The sequence below is a fragment of the Heteronotia binoei genome, chromosome 3 (genome assembly GCF_032191835.1).
Source record: "Heteronotia binoei isolate CCM8104 ecotype False Entrance Well chromosome 3, APGP_CSIRO_Hbin_v1, whole genome shotgun sequence".
NCBI lineage: Eukaryota > Metazoa > Chordata > Lepidosauria > Squamata > Gekkonidae > Heteronotia > Heteronotia binoei.
Window position 1 is genome coordinate 102,971,909 of NC_083225.1, and position 20,933 is coordinate 102,992,841.

At 42.8% G+C, this 20,933-nt stretch overlaps 1 protein-coding gene across 1 annotated transcript in view; it reads left to right on the top strand.

Moving 5' to 3' along the window:
• Window positions 1-20,933, top strand: part of URB1 (URB1 ribosome biogenesis homolog) — an 85,697-nt gene that overhangs the window by 57,820 nt on the left and 6,944 nt on the right. The window contains exons 27-35 of the mRNA XM_060234325.1: window positions 833-943; window positions 3,127-3,190; window positions 5,089-5,260; window positions 8,683-8,785; window positions 11,389-11,549; window positions 12,214-12,325; window positions 12,732-12,838; window positions 17,916-18,059; window positions 19,682-19,791. Coding sequence (XP_060090308.1) covers window positions 833-943; window positions 3,127-3,190; window positions 5,089-5,260; window positions 8,683-8,785; window positions 11,389-11,549; window positions 12,214-12,325; window positions 12,732-12,838; window positions 17,916-18,059; window positions 19,682-19,791 — 1,084 coding nt within the window. The remainder of the gene's footprint in view (window positions 1-832; window positions 944-3,126; window positions 3,191-5,088; window positions 5,261-8,682; window positions 8,786-11,388; window positions 11,550-12,213; window positions 12,326-12,731; window positions 12,839-17,915; window positions 18,060-19,681; window positions 19,792-20,933) is intronic.

Below are 20,933 nucleotides of genomic sequence, written 5' to 3' on the forward strand. Positions count from 1 at the left end.
CAGAAGTCACCATGACTTCCAGGCATGTGCACACAAACAACACACAATTTAAAAAAAAAACAAAAAAAGGGTCTCAGGAAAAGGGACCCCTGGAAGACCAGAGAAAAATGTATACAAATAAATTGATTAACTCTCAGAACCATCGGTCAGCACAAGTGCAGAGGTCTGTGACTTCCCATGTCAGAGCAGATGCGGAGAAAGGGTGAACATAAATTTAATCCAATAAGTTTTTACAAATAATTGCTGTGGGAGTGAGGTAAGAAGTCTCATCTCTCCTAATAAATGCCCTTTGACATTTTAGGGGAAGATCCTCTTTGTAGTAAAAGAATATAGATTCTGTGAATTGAAAGTATCTGCTAGCCTTAGTATAAACAGGATTATGACAAAATGTTACTCATAATGTAGCTAATATCTTGGTGTTGACAGCTGGAAATCACTGGGAAGTTTTCCTGCTTGGCCCAAGTGAATGAAAGGGAGCTGTGCAAGGAAAGCTGCACTCATGACGATGTACAGGAAAATCTTGTTGCCCCCAAACCTTAGTGTTTGAAGGAGCTGCTGGAACTTTTTAAAGTGTTAGATAGGAACAAAGTCATTAGGGTTTGTAGAATCTTTCGGGCTCAAGTGCCGTGTTCTACTGGAGAAAGTTTTCCTTCCAGACGTTTCATTCTCAGCTGCGGAGAACATCCTCTGTGGCGTTGCAGCCGGAGCAGGCGCTCTGACCTTCTTGGCTGCTGTGCACATCCCTAATGATGTTACCAGCCGTGAAAACCTGAAATCTTTGAGGAACAAAGTCATTTGTAAGACAGGAAATATTGTTTCTGTTTTGCTTCAGAGGCATTAGTGGACATACTGCTCACTCTTGTGAAGCGCTGCCCTGAAGTGTGTGAGAGTAACCATTTTGCTGTGCTGCTTGGGGCCTATGGTGCAACTCTGAGTATTGTAGGTAAGTATGTCTCTTCTTGGAATACAAGTAGGTTAAGCATTCATAATGTAGAATTAGGATGGCCAACTTGTGGTTGTAGTGCAGGCAACTGCAATTCCTGGATGCTTCAAGAAAATGAGAAGAAATGGAACTAAAATAAAAATTGAAATAATAAAATAAATAAAAGAAGAACCATTTCATGTGCACTTAGGGATGCAAGTGAAATGAAGCCTTCCTTATTGCAATTTTGTCTTCTCCAAGTAATGACAGGAGAAAAGAAGAATCTCAGGAGTCTGTGGGTGTGTTTGTTAAGAAATGGTAGGCTACTAGTAAAGGGACTGTGGTCTTTAAGAGGGAGTGGGTATGGAAATTGGGGCTAATTAGGAAAAGGATAAGCAGAGGAGTGGCTTGTTGGACATTGGGTGGAATGCCATGTGTCTTTTGTGTTATTCAGTAATATAGGGTCTCGTGTGAGTGGCTCTCAGTGCTGATTTAAATTTGCAGGTAAACTACTTGATGTCTCATCAGTAAACCATGTAAGCTGCCTTCACCAAAAAGTATAGCGTTTGAAGTGATTTTGGGTGATATGAAAGCTCTGGCATACATCCAAGAGTTCCGAAAGAATTCAAAGGTGAACTTTTGGATCTCCTAACAAAAATATGTAATCTTTCATTAAAATCTGCCTCCATTCCTGAGGACTGGAAGGTAGCTAATGTCACCCCCATCTTTAAAAAGGGTTCCAGAGAAGATCCGGGAAATTACAGGCCAGTCAGTCTGACTTCAATACCAGGAAAGTTGGTGGAAACCATTATTAAAGAGAGAATTAGTAGGCACATTGATGAACAAAAGTTATTGAGGAAGACTCAGCATGGATTCTGTAAGGGAACATCTTGTCTCACTAACATGTTAGAGTTCTTTGAGGGGGTGACCAAACATGTGGACAAAGAGGACCCCATAGATGTTGTTTACCTTGACTTCCAGAAAGCTTTTGATAAAGTTCCTAATCAAAGACTCCTAAGTAAGCTCAATAGTCATGGGGTAACAGGACGTCCTCTTCAGGATCAAAAACTGGCTAATTAATAGGAAACAGAGAGTGAGTATAAATGGGCGGTTTTCGCAGTGGAGGGTGGTAAGCAGTGGAGTACTGCAGGGCTCAGTACTGGGCCCAATGCTTTTTAACTTGTTCATTAATGTGTTGGGAGTAAGCAGCGAAGTGGCTAAGTTTGTGGATGACACTAAATTGTTCAGGGTGGTGAGAACCAGAGAGGATTGTGAGGCACGCCAAAGGAATCTGTTGAGGCTGGGTGATTGGGCATCAACGTGGCAAACGAGGTTCAGCATGGCCAAATGCAAACTAATGTACATTGAGTCCAAAAATCCTAACTATAAATAGAAGTTGATGGGGTGTGAACTGGCGGAGACTGACCGAGAGATCTTGGGGTCATGGTGGATAACTCACTGTAAATGTCGAGACAGTGCGCAACTACAATAAAAAAGGCCAACACTATGCTAGGAATTATTAGGAAGGGAATTGAAAACAAATCAGCCAGTATTATATTGCCATTGTATAAATTGACCTATTTCTCATTTGAAGTACTGTGTACAATTCTGATCACCACACCACAAAAAAGATATTATAGCATTGGAAGAAGTCCAGAAAAGAGCAACTAGAATGATTAAAGGGTTGGAACACTTTCCCTATGAAGAAAGGTTAAAACACTTGCGACTATTTAGCTTGGAGAAACATCAACTGAAGGGTGACATGATAGAGGTTTACAAGATTATATATGGGATAGAGAAGGCAGAGAAAGAAATACTTTTCTCCCTTTCTCACAATTAAAGAACTCGTGAAACTCAATGAAAATGCTGAGCAATTGAGTTAGGACAGGGGCATCAAACCCATTCGTTAGGCGGGCTGGATCTGATATAAAGGAGACCTTGTTGGGCCGAGCCTTGTCAGGTTGAGCCAAGCCCTGTTGGGCCAGGCCATGTGTGTACCTATTAAAGATTAGGTAGCAGAGGTATAAACTTTATAAAATCCAGGTGTGAATTATCAAAGTAGCACAACAATAGAGGCAGTTTTTTCATGCAGAGTCAATTTCACTCAGACAGGCAGTTTTTGAAAAGTAGCCATCCATGTGCAAATGTAACCCTGTGAACTTTGGCCTTCTCAGACTCATACCATATTTCTCTTCTTTTTTTAGACCAGAAGATATTGCTGCTGCTGAAGTTGTATGAAAAGAATGGTCTAAGTCTTGTAAATTTCAGGTTAGATTATCAGCATCTTAATCAATGTGTTATGTGGCTAGTGAGCTTGCAGTGTGTTGGTTTAACTTTGCTGTGGATAGCATGTGGCTATCACATGCTGTGAAGGCTGGAGTCATATATGATGTAGAAACAGAGGTAGTGAGATGTAAAGCTTGACCAGGGTGTTCTCTACTCCAGCCCTCTACCTGACAGACTTAACCCAAGCAGCTTCTGAATGTAATAAATTCAGCACTTGTGAGGGAAACAGGAAACGGGATGGTTCAGAAAAGAGGACAGAGACTATCTACAGGTGTAACAGTTTTGCTGGGCCCATTCATTTATAAGATTTCAGTTGATAATTTAGGAGAGTAGAGAGCAGTTAGCAGCTAGGTGTGTACTCCCTCAGTTTCAGGATTCTCACAATGTAAATGTCAGCTCCTCTCAGAAACCACAGATCTTTCACTACTTTCCCTCAGAAACTAGACCTTTGAGACAACTTCAGTCACTTCATCAAGCTAGCCTGCTTTATCACAGAAGACAGGTTCTGAGACTTCCAAAACTCTGGGTACATTCACAGTACACTAAATGTGTTTTGCAACTGGATTTTTACTGTGTAAGAATAGCAAAACTCCAGTTCCAAAACACATTATTTAGTGTAGTGTGAATGCACCCTCTGTTTCCACACATTCACTGGCTTAGCCTGGGGGCTTGCTCTCTCTTTAGGTTCAGCTGGTACTTATACATCCAGCTGAAAATGGACAGGCTTGAAAACAACCCATCTCCTGCCACTTGCCTCGGCTACTCTAGTGATTGTGGAATATGCCTAGAAGCCCTCTTAACTTTGTTCATGACAGCAGTAGCTTACTTTTGCATTATTTCGTTACTAAAATATGTCAATATGTTACTATTTGTGAGTTTTAACAGTATGCTACTGCTGTATTTGAGGCAACATGAGGGATGACTCCTTAGTCTCTCCTTGTAGATTCCTGCTGCTGCCTCCACTACTTGAAAGCAAACTGGATCCCCTGGTGCTGAGAGTTGTGCAAGTAAACTGGGGCATCTCCCAAGGAGATGGAATTGGGAGGTCCACTTGCTTTCCTAGCCCTTATACCAAGCCCTGTTTACCATGCTTCTGCCTGCAGAGGTGAGGATGGTGGCCACAAGAGGTGGAACTTTTCCAGTGGTGGCACTTCACCTTTAGAATTCCATCACCCATCTAGGCTCAGCTGGAACCTGTTTTACTTCTTGCTGAAACTGGACCACTCCAGTGGTCAAGGCAAGCAATTGTGGGGCATACAGCCCCTAGAGGTAGGAAAGGATTGTTGGTTGCCACAAGAGTGCCATAAAAATTGCTGCACTTCCAGAGTATGTTGCCTCTTTTGCAACCAGGGCAGGTGGCAGTGACTGCGGAGAGGCATCCCAGATCCTGGCCCATAGTTCAATGCAATTGAAGAAATATTTTTCAGTCCCCATAGCTCAGGCTTTGTCTTGTTTTGCTTTTCCATCCCTCAAATAAACAGTCAATAACATTGTGTTGAATGGTGAAGGCATTATGGTGGCTACTGAAAATAACTGTGTGTTTGACTCAATTATATTAATTGATATGCTTTACAGCAATCTATTAGGATTGCATGTTGTAATCAGTTGTAGCCTTTTTCTCTAGGTTAAAAGCTGCTGAACAGGAACACTGTCAAAGTGATTTTTTGCTTCATAGTTCAATACTATTAGAAAGTGCTTTGAAAGAAAAATGGTGTTGTCAAGGAAACAGATTCTAGCTTTGGGTTCTTTGGTAATGAAAAGAAGTGAGGGAAAAGTCAATGCAGCTATTCCATTTATAAATCAAAATTGCCTTTTAGAATTGTCACCTTCTCCAGCTGTAGCATTAAAAACAAATTACTTCCTCACTACTCTAATTGCAGAATACTGCTTTGGGGTCCTGCTGCTGTGGAACATCACAAGACATGCAAGAGTTTGGGAAAGTCACTTTGGCAGCAGCCAAGCATGGAGGAAATTCTAAGTCTGCTAGACCGAGAGATGATGATGAGGACTGTTCTTTATTTCCCACAGCACCGCCATCTTCTTCTCCGAGAGGTACCTTGGATTAATTACAGATACTGATCTTTTGATAAACAGGTGGGGACCATTTTGATTTTAGCCGTTCAGTCACATTCTGAAAGGTAGCATCCATTATGCTGAGGCATAATGGCAATGACTTCAAATCAGTTGTGTCAGAAAACATTTTCCAGTGTTTATTGTTTTCAAATATGTGGCTGTATAATTGTTTCCTCAGTTACATGCATTCATTCATTCATTTTAGATAATTTCTATTCTGTCCTTTCCCAGATGGTCTCAGGGCAGATAATAACATTTAAAAAACAGTAAACCAACAATTAAAACCAATTAAAGTAAATAATACGCTTTGGCAGCTCAGTTGGGCACATCATAATATACTGAAAGTCTCAAACATCAGATAGTATAAAATCAATATTTCAGCAGAGGTGGTATTGCAGTGTAGGGCCAGCCGATGGGATAGGACACCCACTTCCTCAACCAAATGCCTGCTGGAATAGCTCCATCTTACAGGCCCTGTGAAAAGGTAACAATTCAATAAGCGCCCGGATCTCTGAGTGGAGCTGATTCCACCAGGCTAGGGCCAAGGATGAAAAGGCCCTGGCCTTGGTCGAGGCTAGTCGGACATCCTTCGGGCCAGGGACAGTCAGCTGATGTTGGGTGCTAGATCATGGTGTTTTCTGGGGCATATATGGGGAAAGGCAGTCCCATAGATATGTCAGTCCCAAGCCATGTAAGGCTTTGAAAATTAAGACTAAAACCTTGAAACGGATATGGTACTCAATTGGTAGCCAGTGCAGTTCGCGCAGCGCTGGCCGGATGTGTGCCTGGCTAGACACTGCTATCAGCAGCCGAGCTGCTGCATTCTTCACCAGCTGGAGTTTCCGGATCAGTCGCAAATGTAACCCTGCGTAGAGCGAGTTATAATAATCTAACCTGGAAGTGACTGTTGCATGAATCACTGTAGCTAGGTCCTGGGGGGATAGGTAGGGCGCTAGCTGCCTGGCCTGCCGAAGACGATAAAAGGCAGACCAAGCAACCGTTGTGACCTGTGCCTCTATTGAAAGTGAGGCATCCAGTGTCACTCCCAGGCTCTTCACTTTCTGAGCTGGCACTAAAGATGTACCATCCAGGGTTGGGAGCTGGATTCCCGATCCTAATTCCCCCCGGTCCAGGTACTGGACTGCCATTTTAGCTGGATTAAACTTCAATCGACTTTGCCTCAACCATCCCACCACAGCTTCTAAGGCCAAGGTCAGATGACCCAGCATGGAGTCTGGGTGGCTGTCCATCAACAGATAGAGCTGGGTGTCATCCACGTATTTCTGACAACCCAGCCCAAAACCTTGGGCAATCTAGGCAAGGGGGAGCATGTAGATGTTTAACATCATTGGCAAGAGAATAGCTCCTTGAGGTACACTGCATTCCAGCAAGCGCCGCATGGAGGTCTACTTTCCAAGTGCTACCCTTTGTCCCTGACCATGGAGAAAGGAGAAGAACCACTTTAAGGCAATGTCGGCAAGGCGGTGGACCAATAGGTCGTAGTCAGTTGTGTCAAATCTAAAAGATCTAAAAGTAACTGCAGCACTGACCCACCTTGATCCAGATGCCTTCTGAAGTCATCTGTGAGGGTGACCAGGACCATCTCCTTCCTATGACCAGGGCGGAAGCCAAACTGGAAGTGATCAAGGACTGATGTCTCCACCAGGAAGGCTTGGAACTGCTCCACCATCGCTTTCTCAATTACCTTGCCCAGAAACAGAAGATTTGAAAGTGGGTGGTAATGGGCTAGGATCAGTGGATCCAGTGGATTTTTTTTTTTTGTGGGCTTACCACTGCCTCTTTAAGCTTGGCTGGAAATACCCTAGAAGCCAGGGATAGATTGACAGTATCCGCCAAGGGACTCCGGATGCCATCCCCACATGCTTTTACAAGCCAGGATGGACAGGGGTCCAGAGGACAAGTGGTCGGCTTCACTGCAGCCAAGATCCTGTCAACATCTTCTTGAGAAAGTCGATTGAAGTGGTCCAAAGTAGGGCCAGAGGGTGGACAACAGGCTTCCAGTTCTTATACCGTATCAGTCGTGGCTGGCAGGCCTTGGTTGGAGAGTCAGGACTTTATCTGTGAAATAGGGTGCAAAGGCCTCACAGCTAATATCCAATTCCTTATCTTTTTGATTGCCCATTGGCAATACAGTGAGTGTTCGAATTATTCTAAATAATTGAGCCAGGTGCGATTTCACAGATGCAGTGGAGGTAGCACAGAAATCCTTCTTAGCAGCCTTCACTGCCTTCTCCTAGACCTTTGAGAATGTTCTATAAGAAGCTCTTGACTCCTTGTCAAAGGAATGCTGCCACACTCGCTCTAGTCGTCTTAGTGGCTGTTTCATCCCTTGCAGCTCCAGGGTATACCATGGAGCTGCTTTGGGACAACAACGAAGAGGATGCCGGGGAGGGGGGGCAATGTCGTAAATGGCTGTGGATAGCCGAGAATACCAGTCCTCCCCAAGCTCATCTAACAACTCGCCAGGGGGCATCAGATCCCACATTGCTTCCTGAAGCCACTCAGGGTCCAGTTGGCTCCGTGGGCGAGCATAAATCCGCTCGCCGCCTAAACAGAAGGAGGGCCACAAGTCCAACTGGATTTTCAGGGCATAATGAGCTGACCATGGAAACACATCAGTGGCTATCAGATCAGCCGTTATCCCAGCACCAAAAATCAGATCTAGTGCATGACCATTCAGTTTCAAACTACAGCAACAAAGCCCTTTGAATTTACTGAGGTTTCAAATTTGGAGCTAATTATAGTTTGACATGCAGGGACTAGGTGGGGTGTGGTTGGATCCTTTAAGTTCTGGGCTGCTGCCCTGGAAGGCTACTGGCAGTCAGGAACAAGCTGAGCCAAATGGTCCCCATGTTGCATGCAATGCCACAGGGGCCACTGGCTGCTCCTGAGTCATGGAGACAATGGCAATGAGCTGAACTCCTTGCCTTTGGCAACATGGCCCAGATCTGAGTGAGCAGCCCCTGTGGTGATGCCAGCACTGTAGGGACCACTTGGCTCAGTTTGCTGTAGACCCTTATTGATGTTCCAGTCTGTTTCTTCAGGGATTAACCAACCATGCAAAAATCACTGTCAAGTTGCACACTTCTAATACAGTTCCTGTGCAGAGAGAGTGCATGTTAAGCTAGTTTTAGTTCACATTATGCTAGAGGAACGCATAAGAACACAATTTTTTTATTTAAATATTTTTTTATTTATTATGAGGTTTCTATTCCACCCATCCTGCTAAAGCAGGTTCATAATAACACTGTATGAGGGCTACATCCCAGCTTTACAGTATTCACAGTGCTGGTATGCTTTTGGCTGCAAGAAGCCATCACAGTGATCAAAGTTCAACATATTGTTTGAAATGCTTCCATTATTTTATATTATTTGTTTAGGGAGAACAGATACTGCAAGGCAAAGGCAAAAACAAGGTGGATTTTCAAGATCTTTATGACCCCTGTTTCCTTCTTCAGCTCTTCAGTGAATTGTTGAGACCAGGTACAGGAAATCATCCCACTTTCAGGGAAATATGTCTGACTATAAATTTGGACTATAGTTTGAGGGGGACAAAAGCAAGGTTCCTACCTGAAATGTTTGCTGCAGTTACTTACCCTTTACAGACATTAGCCTTCTCTCATTGATCTGTTCCACTGAGAAAGGGGTCAGTATTGTCTGTGCATTTGGAAATGTTGTTAAATTCTTGTTTCCCCCTATTTTCAAAGAGTAATAATGGTCATCAGCTTCCATTCAGAAGCTATTCTCTTCCTTCAGCCTTTAAACCTGTTGGTCCCTTTGGCAGATTTTACTCAGTGTGTGAAGGGTTGATATGATCCTAGCTTGTATTTACCCAATCCCTGCCTCTCTTGCTGCTGCCAGCTTATTTGGTATCTGGTTTTAAAACCAGAAGCTGCCTGGATAATCATTGTCACAAGAGCTAACACAAAGCCTGACTACAGACACTATGGTGTTAAACTTTTTTGCCTTAACGAAATTGGCAGTCAAGATGCTCCTTCACACTGTTCCAGAAAAGCACACTATTCTAGAGAATAGTATTCTGTGAAGGTTGTTCTCAAAGGCATAATGCTAAGACCACTATGGACCTGTGTCCCATAGAGAACTTCATATATATTAATTAGAATTAGTGCAAATCTGTCTGGCACTCTGTGCATGTTCTAATGTAAATCTGAATCTGCATTCTACAGTTTTCACCCCACCATCTGTATTGTGGACCTGATTGCCATAGTTCCTTCACTTGGCAATAGTTATTTCTGAATCCTATCCCCTTAGTCCAGTTATTCTCCTATGTTCTCACAAGTGGAAAAGAACAATTTGCTTCTAGTAAGACATTTTCCAAATCTCTGTCGCTATAGCACTGTAATCCATTCTTCTGTTTCTAAAAACATAAGAGAGAGATGTTTGCCGTTTGCACCTGGGTAATTTATATTAGATCATTTCTTGGTTGCTGCTATGTAGGTTGTGTGAAATTTGAGGTACCTTAGAAATTAACAGCAACTGAGAAAGGTGCATTAGCAGGCAAGACAGCTAGATCAAAATCTCCCATTTTCTCAAATTCTACAGTTGTATGTACAGGGGTCTGCGGGTTAAATGTTTTGACTAACAGTTGAAACACCATCTTTTTAATCCCCTACCTAATTTCTTGAGAAAAGATGACTTCTTCTACCCTTTCAAAAAAGTCACAGATCGTTTTTGTGGTGTATTCTCCATCAGAACTTCTTAAAGGATCTTTTATTCATCGCTTTCCTCATTTTTCAATCTCACCTGCATTATTGTCACTTTATGTAGCTCTGCCCAAGCTGTAGCTCATGCTTTGGCTCCTCTTAGAAATCCATCCAGCTTTGTCTCAGTTGCTGCCTCCCCAAGTCTGTCAAATTACAAAGGGGTACTCCTACTTACTGTATGCCACAATCCTTCCTTTTATCCTCTAAAGAATTTTTTTAAAACCTACTGCCTCCATAAAATCTTTTTGCAGTCTCACTACTGTCATTTGAACATTCTCATGGAACAATCCTGAGCATGCTGGGTTGTATTAGCATGTGGCCCAAAGAACCTTTGTTACATTTTTGCTTCCTGCAGGTATTGTAACAGTACCCTATGAATTAGTGATCCATAATTACTTCTCACTGGATGTGCAAGCCCCATATTAGTCACAAAAGAGAAAAAAGACCTCTCTGGTAATATCCAGAAGTGAGAGTTATCTCAGAAGCCATTTCTCCAAGGTTTTACAAACAAACTGTATGTCCAACTTAAATCAAACTTATTCCACATACCAACAATTGACTTCATTTACAAGGCTAGATCTCGTTATAAATGTTTGCTTCCATGACCTGTGTTCAGGTTTTCAAATGAATCTTCTATTCATCAGTTCCACATTAACCACAAAACAGAGTGATATTCTTTGTTGATGGTGTCCTTTAGCATGCAAGAACAATGGTACCAGAGTGGGGCATAGGCTTAACTCAGAACAGTTCTGCCTTCTTGCACAAGCTTGGATTGAAATCATGGTCCCACAAATCCATTTGCATTGATTGAAAAGAAAAACAAAACCTTTAACCAAATTGTATTAATCACTTTGGGGGCGGGGGGTGTACATGTGTGTGTAACTTGGTTTTAACTGATTTTGAATACGCACCCTGAGAGCTTACTTGGTTTTAACTGACTGCACCCCAAGAGATCAGAACAAGATCAAGGAGATAGGTGTTCAAAGGGAACAGCCGGATGTGGGGCAGGGGGGAAATACCAGAATGCAACCCCATTAGGAAATAACCCAGCGGGTCTTGCACTGAGACAAGATATTCAGTTGAACAGGCATCTCAGGAGGGGAGTTCTGCTAGAGGAATGCTACAAAAAGGTCAATTCTGTAATCAAGCACCTATTTAAATGGAGATGACTAATTTTTGTGCACAAATGACCTTTTAAAAGGATTTTGAGATAACTTTCTTTATAGAGTGGGTAGGAGGAAGGGAGATATGTGCTGTTTACTATTTTGTTCTGGTTTTAATCTAGAAATGTTTTTGAACTATTTAAGTCACTTTAAACAGCGAGGAAAGGTGCAGTATAAATGTTTTAATTTTTTTTTGTAGAATGTGTTGTAGGATGTCCAAAGTTTATTGAAATAAATGCTTTGGGGCTAACAATAGCAGCCCTAAGCAGCTATGACCATAACATGCGAGCAGCAGCATACTATGTCCTGGGCTCTTTTCGCTTTCACCTTGAAGGGACTCGATTTCGAGAACAAAGGCAGGTAAGAATATGCTAATATTACTGCTGTGAGTACACAATAGTTTGAACTTTAGCCTTGCAAAACTAAAACTTGTTTGGGAAATACCTCACAGAATACTGTCTTGTTAATTTTCCTCCATAAATTATGCGAGTATGCTTCTTATTTTTAGGTTACTGTGTAATTTTCTCGTTCCTAAATGTGCAGTTTCTGTAGGAACATAACACATACAAATATCAGAGATGAAGTCATATGAGAATATGAAACCCTATTTCTATCAGTAGTAATATCTTTACTACCACCATGGGTACCACCATACCCATTTTGTGATATTAGGACATTCTTTTGCAATTTTCTTATAACTTTACAGACTTTGGCTTGGATCCTACTTATATTTCTGTGGACACCAGGCAGAGGGGCATTTTTGCCACAATCCCCAGGAACACTGTTTGAGGGTGGTGTTTGGGATAGCCATAAGATGGAGGAATCAATGAAAATAACCTTCTTTCCTTGCACCCTCAGAAATCTAGGAGGGATCAAAGTCTATTATTAACTTCTGCAGTTTCTGTGAGGGAAGTCTTATGTTGTCATGCAAAGATAGGTCTTGCAGATATGATTTGACAGTTGCCAATGGGATTCCAAAACCTACTTTCTAATTTTTTTAAAATTTGTTGTTCTCATGTTACAGTTGCTTTACCTTATGGATGTTGTGCAAAATGGAATCCAACAACCAAATCTCAGATTCACATTCCCTTTAACACTCTACATTGCTAGAGTAGCCCAACACATGCTGAAACCAGGTACTGCAGAATAAACTCTACTTTGTTTTTCAATCAGTGGTTATCTAATGAAGTAAGAAAGATTAGAAAGACAGTACAGGGGTGTTAACTTCTTTATCTGAATGAACAGTGATGGCTTTGTGATGAATGGTAATTTTCTAGTCTGTTTTTCATGCAGTCATCTGCTCTGTGTGCACATGTATAAGGCTGTGTAATTTTAGTGAAAATTATATTTGATGGGAGAGTGAAAATGAGCATTCATTCAGTTGATTTGTTTTATAAAATTTTCAGAGTTTGCTGTGCAGTGAAATAGAATTGTGTCTTTAGAAAGGAGAATATAAAATTATTCAATTTCTTCTGTGCACCTAATGGAATTCACATACTTATTTTTCCTCATGCTACAACAATTACTCTCTTTCTTTCACAGAGGAACATATGTACACAAAGCTGAACAAGTTCCTTCTTTCTCACCAATACTTGAATTTGAGGAAAGTGCCAGGATTTTTTCAGCTCTTCTACAGTTTTGATTTAGAGGTAATATAAATATTACTCTATCATGCTTTATTCTGCCGTTATTCCAAACAGCTCAGAGTGGCATGCCTTGTTCTCTCCTCTACCATTGTATCTTTGCAAAAGCTTTGTGGGGTGGTGAGGCTAAAAGAGTGAGTGACTGGCTCAGGCTGCCCAGCAAGCTTCAAGGCAGAGTGGGATTCAAACCTGGGTGTCTCCAGTCCTAGTCTTGACATGTTAAACTTTGTACCATACTGGCTGGCTATGCATATGTTGCATGAATGGCCATTTCTAAATAGATCCAGGTGGGCAGCTGTGTTTGTCTGAAGCAATAGGACAAAGTAGGAGTCCAGTAGCACCTTTAAGACCAACAAAGCTTTATTCAGAATGTAAGCTTTGTATGAATGCATACTTCTTCAGACAAGGAATGAGGTACAGTGAGCAGAGCTACATATAGCTGGTGGAAATTTCTAAATAGCTTGCCTGGTATTCCATGCCCAAGGAATTTTGTACACAAATGATATCTGCTAAGAGATTTTGAAAACCTTTGTTTAATTCATGCAACAAAATTTCAACATGTCTTCATGTATAAACGCTGGCCCTGCATCTTAAAAGTCTTCAAAAATAGTTCATTTTTTTAAAAGATTTTTTTGTGTTTAGCATGGCTGGCTGCCTCTCCCTCAAACTTTCTGTTGTCCTCTCCTCTTCAGACATTGTTACTTTGCTTCCACACTGTTTCTCTTTCTGCTTACTGCACTGCAGCTTGCAGAATGTAATTCAAAATTCAGTAAGTCACATGCCAGGTCTATCAACAATAAGATCTCTGTTCTCTGGGATTATCTGGTGGAACAGGTGGTAGACCTGGCTTGTGTGACCAAGACCTGGGTGTGGGATGGTGAAACCATTGCCTTGTGGCAGCTGCCCCCCCCCCAGGCTTTTCGGTCCTCCACCAGTCCAAGACTAATGGGCGGGGGGCGGGGGGTGGCGATGCTTATCCAGGAGACTTTCTCTTCAGGGCACTCCCTGAGACACAGATTGCTGGCATTGAATGTGTTGGCCTAATGAGGGATGCTGAGGAGAGCTTTGCCATTTGACTGGTGTACTGTCCATTTAACACACCAGCCAGTGTCCTGCCTGGCCTGCTGGAGGCTATATCTGCCTGGTCATTGGAGTATCCCAGACTATTGGTTCTGGGAGACTTCAGTGTCCATGCTGAGGATGTGACCTCTCAGGCTAAGGACCTGGTGTCCTCCATGGCGGCACTAGGGCTCTCCCAAGTTGTTTCAGCTTCCACACATCAAGCTGGTCACATGCTAGATCTTATCTTTGTCTCAGGGATTGGAGTGGACTGTATTATCATGGATGTGCTGCCATGGTCAGATCACTTTGTCCTGAAGGCCCAGTTATGCATGCCTAACCCTCCCTGTTTAGGCGGCGAGTGGATTTATGCTCACTTGCAGAGCCAAATGGACCCAAATAGGTTCCAGGAGGCTTTGCGGGATCCAGTTCCCCCTGACGGCCCATTGGATGAGCTGGTGGAAGACTGGCCGTCGATGTGGTTGCTGCCCAGCGCCCTTTCCACCTCCATACCAACTTGGCTGCTTGGTATTCCTTGGAGTTGAGGTGGATGAAACAGGAGCTGAGAAAACTAGAGAGAGTGTGGTGGAATGCACAAGATGAAGCTACAAGAACGTCTTATACATCGTTTATGAAGACCTAAGAGATGGTGATGAAGGCAGCAAAGAAGGAGTTCTATGCTGCCTCCATCATTTCTGCAAAATCGCACCCAGCTCAATTATTTAGATTAATTTGGTCCTTAACATCGTTGCCTCAGGGCATGCCAAACATTAGGGAATTTGATACAGACTGCGTGACTTTCACAAATTATTTTGCAGATAAAGTCTTGTCACTCTGCCGTGACCTTCCAGCCACAATTGATACAATAATGTAGGGGTGGGGAACATTAGGCCCGAGGGCCATTTATGGCCCTCGAGATCACTTGGTCTGGCCCTCGGGATTGCTGGGCCAAGCTGAGCCATGTGGTGGCCTCCCTGGGACCCGCTGGCCAGCAAGGATTGCTGCAGTTCAGGTACATTTTCCCCTCATTTCTTTATTTCCTTTTCTTTCTATTTCTTCCCCCCATTTCTTTGTTTGCTCTAATTCCCCTTTCCGCTTTTTTATTTCCCTTCTCCCCTTTCTTTCTTTTCTTTTCTTTTCATTTCTTCCCCACATTTCTTTCTTTTCCTTTCTTTTCATTTCTTCCCCACATTTCTTTATTTCCCTTTACCCACCTTCATTCTTATTTCTTCATTTCCCTATTCCCCTTTCTTCCCCCCTTTTCTTTATTTCTCTTTCTTCCCCCTTTGTTTCCACCATTTCTTTATTTCCCTTTCTTTCTCTTCCCCCATTTCTTTATTTTCCTTTATTATCCTTTCTTCCCTCCATTCATTTTCCTTTCTTCCCTTTCCTTCCTCTCTCCCCCCCCCCCACATGACTTCAAATAGAAAAACAATTATTTGCATTAATTTTGCTGGCCTGAATCATTCTCCCTCAGCAGAACACTGTTCTTTAAGTTGATAATTTTGTATGGCCCACAAATAATGTTATAAATATCCAAATGGCCCTTGGCAGAAAAAAGGTTCCCCAACCCTGCAATAATGGAACTGGAAGCCCCTTCAGGTCCAGTTTTGGACCATTTCAGCCTGCTCTCCCAGGATGAAGTTGATAAGACCCTGGCTGCTGTGAAACCCACCACTTGCCCTCTTGATCCTTGTCCATCATGGTTGGTTAAAGCCTGTGGTGAGAGCATACAAACTCCCCTGAGAGAGATCATCAACTTGTCCCTCTCAACAGGGGCATTCTCGGGGGCCTTGAGGGAGGAAGTGGTCAATCTTCTCCTGAAGAAACCATCTTTGGACCCTACAGTCCTAGCAAACTACTGCCCAGTTTTGAACTTGCCGTTCCTGGCCAAGGTAATGGGGAGACAGTGGCAATGCAGCTTCAGACTTTCTTGGAGGATGCTGATGTCCTGGGTCCCTTCCAGTTCGGCTTCCGCCTGCCCATGGGACGGAGACCGCATTGGCCACCTTGGTGGATGATCTCCATAGGCATCTAGATCGAGGCGGTTCGGCGCCACTGATTTTTCTTGATCTGTAAGCAGCGTTCGATACAGTTGACCATGAAATGTTGGGCCACCATCTCACCGACGCAGGGATACGGGGGCTGGCCCTACAATGGCTGGTCTCCTATCTCCACGCTTGGAGACAGAGTGTGGCGCTTGGGGGTGCACTATCCCAGTGGCACCCATTACAATGTGATGGGCCCCAGGGAGCAATTCTTTCCCTGATGTTATTCAACATCTACATATGCCGCCTTGCCCAGATTATCTGGAGGTATGGGATGGGGTGTCATCAATATGCAGACGACACCCAGCTTTATCTGCTGATGGATGGCCACCTGGATTCGGCCCCAGAGGAACTGGGTAGGGCATTGCAAGCTGTGGCAGGTTGGTTGCAACGGAGCTGGCTGAAATTGAATCCAGCAAAGATGGAGGTCCTGTGCCTAGGCTCCCATCCTTTGGTGATGCTCCATTGAAGCCCACATCAAGGGTGAAGAGCTCGGGGGTATTCCTGGATGCCTCTCTGACTATGGAGGCCCAGGTTACCACCACTGCCAGATCGGCCTTTTTCCATCTGAGGTGGGTCTGATAGTTGGTCCTGTATCTCATCCCCCCAGTGACCTGGCCACAGTGACCCATGCGATGGTCACTTCCAGTCTAGATTATTGTAACTCTCTACGTGGGGTTGCCCTTGACCCTCCTCCAGAAACTCCAGCTGGTGCAGAATGCTGCTGCACAGATGTTGACATCATCACCTATACAGGCACAGATCCATCCTGTGCTGCATGAACTGCACTGGCTACCCATTGAGTGCCGGATCCGGTTTAAGGCGTTGGTACTTACCTTTAAAGCCTTATACGGCCAGGGGCCAGCATACTTATGGGACCGCCTCCCCCTGTATGAGTCCTGTAGGTCTTTACGATCAGTAACCCAACAACTTCTGGTGATACCCAGCCCCAGAGATGTCCATCTGGCCTCGATGAGGGCCAGGGCCTGGTGGAATAAGTTCCCCCTGTAGATCCTGGCCCTGTGGGATCTGCTTCAGTTCCGCAGGGTCTGTAAAATAGAACTCTTTTGCCAGGCTTTCAGCTGAAGCAGTGGACATCATTTGTTACCAGCCTCCCCCCTTCATTCCATCACAGTGCTATAAGACCTGCTGGACCTCGATGATAGGCCTTGTCTGTGAGTCAGTACCTGTTGTTAAGCTGTGATTTTAGATTTTATCAGGGCTTTTTTTGTAGCAGGAACTCCTTTGCATGTTAGGCCACACACCCCTGATGTGGCTAATCCTCTGAGAGCTTACAGTAAGGCCTGTAAGAAGAGCCCTGTAAGCTCTTAGAAAATTGGCTACATCAGGAGTGTGTGACCTAATATGAAAAGGAGTTCCTGCTCCAAAAAAAGCCCTGGATTTTATATATTTTAAGTTGTTTTTTTACTGTTGATTGTTTTTATGATGTAACCTGCCCTGAGCCTGTTCTATGGGAAGGACAGGCTAAAAATCGAATTAAATAAATAAACAAACATTGAATTTTTTAAAACAATGACAGTTGAGTATGTTTCTTCATGTGTGTAGTGTTGAATTGCACAAACTAATATGCAACCAAGTTTTATGTCGGTGAATATCCCTACATATGCCAAGTGCAGATTCACCAGAAGCCCATGGAAACCTGGTGAAGGCATTGTGTGAGTTTCATAGATGGAATAACAAAAAGGGCTACTGTAGCTGGGATTTCTAGTTAAGATCATGGAAAATCAGATGATCTTAGTAAAAAGTTTGGGCATCACTGTTTTTCTTTGCATTTGCAACATTTTTTTCTTCATTTCTCTTCCCCAGCCCTGCACACGTTAAATCTTTTAACTGGAGATATTTTAGTCTATGAATCTAGTGAAATAAGATGGAAAAGACTGAGATACAGCGCAATGTATTTGATTTTCACATAATTAATTTTTGCATACTCTTGGTGGCTCTTCTTTGTCTTCCAGCACAAATTGGAACGGAAATGGGTTCTAGCAATTATTGGGGAAGGACTTCGAGATAAACACTGCTATGAATTGTATGATTATCAGAGGATTTTCCATGTCGTTCTTTCTTTCTTCCACAGCCCACTTTGTGATGAAGCTACCCAGGTAAAATGTAACTAAAAACACAGATACCTCAAAATATACAACTGTTTTTCATTTAAAACAAAATGGATATTTGGTGACTTTTTAAAATGATCTCATCCGTACAGATCTAAAAGGGATCCAGTCTAGTTAAGTCTGTCATACCTTGCCGACATTGAGCCTGAGACCTCAGCATTTATTGATAAGGTTTTAAGTTAGAATCCAACTGTTACATGTAGTTCTCCTGCAAACCAAGAAAAGGATGTGAAAACCAGATATAGATTTTGTGCTGCATTTTGATAATTGTAACCTAAATTGTGTAACACACCTTTTTGGGGGGGGGGGGGAGGCTATATATCAGTAATGAAATCACTGCACATGATTTGGGTCATCCTGAAGAAGAGGAAAAAACTAATTGCATTACAAAGGGAGTTTATTTATGCTAAATTGAAAACTGTTTTCTTTCAGGAATGAATTATTTAACTCTAATTAATTATTTAACTCTAATCAGGTGCCACCCTGATAGTGTAATTATAAATAAGCAATGTGAGCAATGTGTATTGACCATATGCTTTGGAAGCCCACTTGCCAAGAATATGCAAGATATAAATATTTTAAATAAATAATACGCTAAACCCAACAGTCCATCAGCAGTTGGTGATGATTGTGCATCGTCTCCATTTTTCCTTTTCTCCACCAGCCCCTTCTGATGCAAGAAAGGTGCTTCCTGGGATCATGGAATCTGTGAGGACTAATTAATTGCTTTTGGATTGAGAGGCTGCCGTGAAGAGGAGGAGGAAGAAGGAGGCAACATTATGTCAGCAGAGCTGGTGGTTTCAGGAGAGAGATAGAGAGAAAGTGATTTTCCCCCTCCTTCCTCCTTGGTGCAGCCTCCCCATCTGCATGGTTCTCTGAGGTCAGAAGGGACTGATGGACAGAAAGGGAAGTTCTGTCTTGCAGAATATACACCATGGCTTATTTTCTTTTTGTTAGAAATAAGAGGCATGACTTAGCCCCAGTAAAATAGGTACAGAAGGTACAACTCCTTTTATACCAAGTATATCAGGAGCCAGCCCGAGCAGAAATACATATGACCCAGTTCAGAGCTTGGCCAGAGTCTTCCCCTGGTTGGGCCTGGCATGATGTGACAAGGATCTCTGCCTTTCAGCTGGGCATCCAGCACCTGGTTGCTAATATCCAGCTAAAGCAAGATGGCAGCTGGATGGGAACCATCAGTTGTAGTATTCAGGACGCCATTCTTCAGATAACCTCTTTTTCCTGATAGGTTTAGGGGTGGAACATCACTATACTCCTCCTTTCCCTAGAAGCTGTGGTGGAACAGAAGTCAGGGCATGTATACAAATCTGTATTTCCCAGGCCTTTTGCACTATGCTGGATTCTGCCCATACTTGCCAAACAATTAGAAGACGATTCTAGAGGGATAGCTTTGTTAGTTTGTTGCAGCAAAAATGATGACAAGTCTTGTAGTATGTTTGTCTTTAAGGTGCTTCCAGACTTGTTGGATTTGTAGATAATTTTAGATGTAATTGCACTGCTATTGTTTGGCTATTAAAAGCTTAAAATTGCAGCTTTGGCTAAATAATAAGGGTGTTTTAGTAACAAAATGAACCTGTTCTCTCTTTCAGTATCAAATTTTGGAAATACTACAAAATGCTGCCTGCATCACCAAAGCTGCCTATGAGCTAATAAGAGATCATAGCCTTTTAACATGGCTGTTGTTTATTCTACAGAAAAGGTACCTAGAAGGCTATTCAGGACTCAGTGCTGAATTATTATAATTATTTGTACATTTAAAATGGGAGAGTGGCTGAGAGAATGTAGTGTGGGATATTTCATTGCTGTTTCCAGTATTTTCTCCCTCATCTTTCCAGTTAAGTCAAGATGGCTGTGTATAAATTTGGCCTTTGATAGCCATTTTGAAACTAGTTTAAAAAACAAGCTCTGTGCTTATCATGTAAGCCTGAGGCTTGTTATTGCAAGGTTATAGATTGCTTAATATTGTATTTATAGGGGAAAGCATAGGAGTAGGACCATGGAATGGGACTGCACAGCTTTTTTTTTCTCAGTCCTTTCGTATCCAGATTCTTCAGGCTGCTATCCAATGCAGTACACTGCGTAGCTCAGTGCTGGCCTTTCTCACAGGCAGTGCTCCTGGGTTCATTGTTTGTTCAGCAGGTGGAGGACTAACTTCTGTCTCTGCTGCTGCATTCAGTGAAGTGGAGCAGAATAACCCAGTCTGTTTTCCAAACATTCATTTTCGTGTATTCTCTGGATGCAAAATGTTTTCATGGTGTTGTGATGGCAAGTCTGGGACCTTGGGCAGATGGAGAAGGGGACCCTTGGATAGGTGAAGTACCTTGAGGTTGCCTAGGTCAGTAAGTGGTGATCAGAATGCAGTTGGTACATTCCATGTTTTCCTGATGAACTTGGAGAGACAATGTAGAGAACTGGCACCCCATCTAGTACAGGAGCATTACCCATGGAACAATGTGCAAAGCCTGCTGTGATATAGAATTTTTGACACTTGGTGTTTCTTTGGAAGACTTAAGAGAGCCACCTCTGGAGTATATCAACAGCTGAAGTGGTGTATGTTTTTCAGGGCCATTACAATCTCCTTGTAACAACTGGGGTGATATTTTGTGTAGCTAGGAACATGGGACTATATTTCTGTCAGTGGGTGGATAATTGTGCAGTATCATAAACTACATTGCTGTTAATGTTTACATTTTTAATATTCTGGAGTGAGTAATTACCACACTAAGACCAAACCCTGGTTACACTTTTGTTCTCAGGATTCATAGAGAAGCGGTTGTCCTCTTAGGATATTCTTACCTGTACAATAGTAACCAATGTTCCCAAAGTATAGCCAAATACTAC